The sequence below is a fragment of the Salvia hispanica genome, chromosome 5 (genome assembly GCF_023119035.1).
Source record: "Salvia hispanica cultivar TCC Black 2014 chromosome 5, UniMelb_Shisp_WGS_1.0, whole genome shotgun sequence".
In the NCBI taxonomy this organism is placed as follows: Eukaryota; Viridiplantae; Streptophyta; class Magnoliopsida; order Lamiales; family Lamiaceae; genus Salvia; species Salvia hispanica.
The window spans coordinates 3,486,700-3,492,728 of NC_062969.1; the positions used below are offsets into that span (position 1 = coordinate 3,486,700).

General features: G+C 33.4%; 1 protein-coding gene across 1 annotated transcript; it reads left to right on the top strand.

Moving 5' to 3' along the window:
- Positions 1-443: 443 nt before the first annotated feature.
- LOC125188283 (protein TRACHEARY ELEMENT DIFFERENTIATION-RELATED 7A-like) lies at positions 444-2,462 on the top strand. The gene is made up of 4 exons (XM_048085056.1): positions 444-497; positions 543-618; positions 1,605-1,855; positions 2,210-2,462. The coding sequence occupies exons 1-4, from the start codon at positions 444-446 to the stop codon at positions 2,288-2,290; spliced, it is 462 nt and encodes a 153-aa protein (XP_047941013.1). The 3' UTR covers positions 2,291-2,462.
- Positions 2,463-6,029: the final 3,567 nt, after the last annotated feature.

Genomic DNA, 6,029 nt, shown 5'->3' on the forward strand with positions numbered 1-6,029 from the left:
AGAAGAAGCTCTGTTGATGAATTTTGAGTTTGAAAAAAGCTGTAAACTAGCTGCCAAGTTGCATAATAATTGGAAGGGGCGGCGATTTAGAAATTCTAGGAATATTTATTTTATTTCATTATTTTTTAGTTTAAGATGTAAACTAGTAATTAATATATTTAATAATATGTGCTTGTTTATTTTGTATAACTAATTTAACTTCTATAATTAGGTTAAATATTAAAAAAATGTTAGTATTGATGGTAACAAAAACATAATAACAACAAAAAAAATGATAAAAATTAATTATTTAATATATATTATATAATTATTATTTAAATATTAGTATATATTAGTATTGAATTTTCGATCCGACCCCACGAGCTATATTTTCTGGGTCCGTCATTGGGCGGCAGTACTGACCCAAAATAGGCGGGCTGCCTGAGGTCTTGCGGTGATGAACCATGGAAATCGCTCGCCTTGAGATTATATGGGGGGGTCTGGATCAGGCCACAGAGGTGGGTCGTAGTAATTCTGGTGGGCGTTATAATTGCTGGAAATAGGGCGCTCGTGCGGCGGCTGGTAGGAGGGTTGCTGCTCCCACAACGGAGGAGTGTGAATCTCCCCAACACGGTGTTCGTGCGTGCTCAATCTTGATTCCAATTTGGTGATTTCTGTGGAAATCTGTTCAAGCTGCAACGAAATAATGTCGTATGATCGTGCCATGATGACAATAATTTGGAGGAAGAGAACTGGATGAAAGCACCAGATGATATGAGTAAACTCGTATCGGGGGATAACTGCGAGAGTTCGCGGAGAGAATCCCGTCGAGCAGCCAATTATCGTTCAACTAAGGTTTTGAGCAAGAAAATAAATTGCAGGAATGAAAGAAACGATAAAAATAAGATAATTCTGATATATTGATTGGTTGAAGAAAATAACAATGTCTCCTGAGGGATATTCTTGAAGATAATCCTGTACCACGCTATCTTTTTAGTTGGCCTGTCCGGTGATCGAGAATGTGGCCACATTCTCGTTTCACATTTGAGGTTCAGATATGCTATGAGGATAAAGAAAAATGGGTTGCGCGTGGCCATACTTTTGAGCGAGAAAATTTTGTGGTGACTTGGTCTTTTGTAAAACCATGAGTTCACTTTTAAATGCTGACACAATATTTTAGTAAACTTATTTTGGCACGTGTTCACTAGGTACATTAAGTACTGAGCCCTGCATATGTTTTAAAAATGTGCAGGTTGAGCGGTGACGAGTGCGGTGGGTGTTGAGCAAGATCGTCGAAGAAATTTAAGTGTTCAGAATATGTCACGTCTTCATACGTGGCATATTCCTCCTCTCGAATGCTTCCACTAAGTTGTTGTCTTTCTTTTGAGTTCTTGTATTGTTGAGATTGTGTTCCTTTTGAGTTGTTGATTTTTGAGACACGCTACTTTTATTCGAGCTATTCCCATTATTTTGAGCTATGGTCGAGTATTGATTGTTTTCCCCTTTCTTTCCCGCTTCTTTAACCCTCCCCTAGTCATGATTCAACCAAGTTTTCTATCCTTAGAAAATGTGTCATGACATATATATGTACCTAAAATTACTCAAACCCTAATTTTCTCCTTTAGCGGTTCCGCCTCCTCTCCAAAATCCAGATGCTCCATCTCTTCTCCACCTCACCTCCATCTCTTCTCCACCCCATCGCCTCCCCTCCATCTCTTCTCAACCCTGTCGCCACCATCTTTTCTCCACCCCATCGCCTCCATCCTCCAGCCGTGCTCCAGAGCGTCTGCCCGTCGCCTCCAGTATCCATGTCGGTGCCCCTCCACCCAACGACTCGTCGCCTCCTCCCTCAACCATCCATGCCACTAAAAAGAAGGTAAAATATCCTACTCATATTTATATATTTGATTCCTATATAATTTGTGTATTACATCCAAAGTTGGGAATTTAATTTTCTTATACAATGAAATTTGAGTGTTTAATGTTCTGATACAATGTGTAATTTCATAGTATGTTGAATTGAGTGTTAAAAATTTCTGATACAGTTTGTTTAATTTTCTATAATTAATTGTTATGCATTGTCAAGTGGTGAAATTGAGTGTTGTAATTTTCAATAATTGATTGTTGAACTTCATATGGTGAAATGAGTGAAACGATTGGGCATTAATGTTATAATTTTCTCCAATTTACAATTTAATGTAATAATTTTCTAAATCCTTCTTCTTTGTAGATGTTGAATAATGAAAGACAAGCCATTGGAGATAGCATTGAAAACAACTGTGAAGTTACTCCCCATGAGGATGACAAATGAGATGAAAAAAAGAGAACTTGGAAAGAGGAATTTGAAACTTCGAAGATATTGAACAGTGAACAGTTATTAGATAGTAGTGTGAAATTTTTATTTTAGTTGATACTTGATATTGATGTTGATTTACATTTTGTTGGTTGATGGATGTTAAACATGCTATAGTTTTGTGATTTTTTTTTTCGGTTTTTTGGTTTTTTTATACAATTTCGGTTTTTCGGTTTTTGGTTGAAATTCAATACAATTTCGGTTTTTCGGTTTAATTCGATTTTTTTTAGTTTGATTTTTCGGTTTTCGGTTTGGGTTCGGTTCCAATTTTCCCACAAATTCGGTTTTTCGGTTTCGGTTCGGTTTGGACAAAAAACCGAACCGAAACGCGAATGCACACCCCTACACACCCGAGCCTTATGATATTTTATTCATTCTAGGCAAAACTAAATTAATAAAATTCACGTACACCTTTTTTTTAGGGATGCTGATTTTTAGAAATATTAGCTAAATCTTCAAAACTGGTACTAAAAATTATGGGAAATTATTTGTGCCAACGGCCAAACAGGATAAAATATGCTATGCAGACTAGGTATAACTATTGATCTCTACTGTGCAAAATTAACATAATTCGTACTGTTTGTGATTTTTAATACAGTACAATTTTTAAATTCGTTTATGGAAAATATGGAATATAATTGAGCCAAAGTTAATAATGTTACGATCGATATCCCAAATGTTCTTCTAAGTTGTATTGTTTCTAAATAAATTCCCGAAATGAAATCATTATAGTATCACGTTTGTTTCTAAGTGATTGATGCAGCATGAATATGCAACATAAAGTGTCAAATATATGAATTCATATATATAGTAATGTATTTTTCATATAATATATCTTACATACTTTTGAATTAATTGTGACTTTTGTGTTTGGCGTCTTATTTGGTACGTGACCTGATTTAAGATGTGATATGTTTAATTAAATTGTTCGTCATTATATAAGAAAGGGTTTATTATCCATGCAAAATTGAATTCTAATATAAAATACAGAATTAAATATACGGAGGTCATTTTATTTTATTGTTAGTTTAGTTTTATGTTATTTTAATAAGGATGACCTAAAATGATTTTAAAATCACCTCATATCCGAATTTTATAAAAATGATCTAAAACTAATTAAATATTTTTTATTATTTATTAATCATTAGATTGACAAATCTCATGGTAAAGGACAATCCAATAGTCAAGATTTGGCATGCATTTCATATTGAGATCAATTTTTGTTTTTATCACTTTCCTTGTAAGACATTTTAATTATGACACCAGGTTAAATTGTGGGCATTTAATCCACTAATAAATTAATACTACTATAAATCCCACCGTGGAAATGGCATACAAAATCCAAAAAAAATGCATAATGCATCATGATCTTTTATTTTATAAATAATTTTTATTTTGAAGCAAACAAAATATTATTAAGATGTGATATTATGAGAGATTATTTATATAAATTGATAGGTAAACTTTTAAATCACATAAATGAATAGGACAAATTACGTAATAGACATTATAAATAGTGGGCCAGTGACAGATCTATTGGATTCTAGCCCAATGAAAGTCCAAATTTGAACATTTTAAACAAATATTACCGCCACACACATTGATTAAAACGTCATATAAACATGCTGAGGACTCGTTTGATAAAAAAGATGGGATATGAGAAGATATGTAAAACAAGATAAGAAATACGGGCTTCATGTCAAGATATGCAAAGATATGATTTTTTTTCGTTGTTGTTTGATTGAAAAGAAATTATCTAAATTTGTATAGTATATTATATAACATGACTTAACTTGACAAATTGGTGGGTTACATAAACATGGTTAAAGTTATAATTATGGTAAGGTTGGGTAGGGCTCTTGTCCTATACTAGACTTTGAGTTAAGCTTAACAATGATATCAAACAATTAGAAATGTCCATATATAATTCTCTATCTTGGTATTACTAATTTATCAAACACGCCCTGAGTGTGTATAGTATGCTTGCGAAGAAATAAGACTGAATACTTGTTTTGAATTTTATATATTGAAATCTCGCATTACACAAATTTTAGGACATGAAAATATTTTGATATGTATTGAATTTAATGCAACTATATATATATCTTATTTATTTTTAGCCCAATTTGAATCCACACCCTTGAGGCACTACATTACCTGATCATGATCACTTTGTTGTTTTCTCATTGTCTTTATGAAGCTGGGGTCTGGGGACAAGATTTTATTTATATGCAGTATTAATTAATTTAGAGTTAGGATTGAGTACCGATTCCAGAGTCGAGAACACTTATCTACACATGCTCTTGCAAAATCCAGTCCACACATAGAAGATTGTGTCCTTTAACACAGATCACACTTTTACTCCCTCCGTTCCAAATAATTCGATCCAGTATTCCATTTCAGGCTGTCCCACATAATTTGTCCCACTTCATTTTTACCATTTTTGGCAGTGGACCTCATATTCCACTGACTCATTCCTACTCACATTTTATTATAAAACTAATACTTTAAAAGTAGGACCCTGATAAACACGAGATTTGCATGTTTTTAAGGCCTAAATTTGGCTCGTTTTAAATGTCAATCTTGCAAATTATGTTCTTAAATTGCAAATATTTATATTTTTGTATTTTGACGTATTTGTTGATAAATGATAGAAAAAGATAGAAAAAAGGTGCAAAAATGGTCAAGGTTCAACAGCCTCTGTTCGAGCCCATTTGCCAACGAGTTTGATGTCCAATCAGTGCTTAATACATATCATTCTCTTCTTCTTCAAAAGAGCTTCGCGTGGGTACCTTGAACATCTAAATCGGAGTTCTGTAGAGAAAGTTATGGTCATTTTATGAACGTTGCGCAGTGCAGTCAAAATAAGGCGGAAATTAAGGAAGGAAATAAATTATTGCCAAATCTCTTCTATTAATTGAGGATTTCGAATTTACCATCTTTTCCATTACCTGGAGGGTACTTTTTACCAATTATAAATCCTTTTCTAGCCTATATATACCCCATAACCTAATTCATAACATTTATCTCAGAGCCTCCAACCCTCTCCATCTCTATACTTCTTCCATCTCATATTCCACATATAATTCTTCCATCTTTCATTGGAGCGGAGCTCTGCAGATCCAAGCAAGAGAAGACTGAAGATTACATCATTCAACCTTGGGTTTTGTTTTGTTTTTCTTCATGTCTAGTATTTTTTGTTGTTTTACTTGTCTATGAGTATTAAACATCTTTTGTAGAATTTTTGGTAAACATACTATGATTTTGAGTTATTTATTCAATTGTTTTCCTTGTTAGCTCTTGTAGTTATTTCGATTTCTCTTGTGCTTATACATTTGTTTGACTGGCCATCTAATGAATGCATGTGGATTTTACTACAAGACCTGGGAAGTGAGTAGTTTAATTTGAGAGAGGAGAAATTGACGTCTTTGCCAATATAATCGAGAGATTTGAGCCTTTGAATGAAGTAAAATTATCTTAGGAGCTTTTAGGAGTTGTTGCCTTAGTTCTAGGAAGGACACTTCGGTTCTAGGTAGCAATCTACAAATTATATGCTTCGAGAGAAGATATAGTTTTACATATGTGATAGCTTAGTAACTCTAGAGACCGTAATTCAAGGAAGGCTTTTGAATTTTAGCTTTTGATTGTGGTTCCTAAAATTCTGCATTCCTTAGCTTGTTTTGTATATTATTTATTT

Coding starts and splice junctions, on each gene's coding strand:
- LOC125188283 (XM_048085056.1), top strand. CDS start 444: ATGGAAATCGCTCGCCTTGAGATTATATGGGGGGGTCTGGATCAGGCC. Junction 498..542: donor GTCTGGATCAGGCCACAGAG/GTGGGTCGTAGT, acceptor TGCTGGAAATAG/GGCGCTCGTGCGGCGGCTGG. Junction 1,856..2,209: donor TCCATGCCACTAAAAAGAAG/GTAAAATATCCT, acceptor TCTTCTTTGTAG/ATGTTGAATAATGAAAGACA.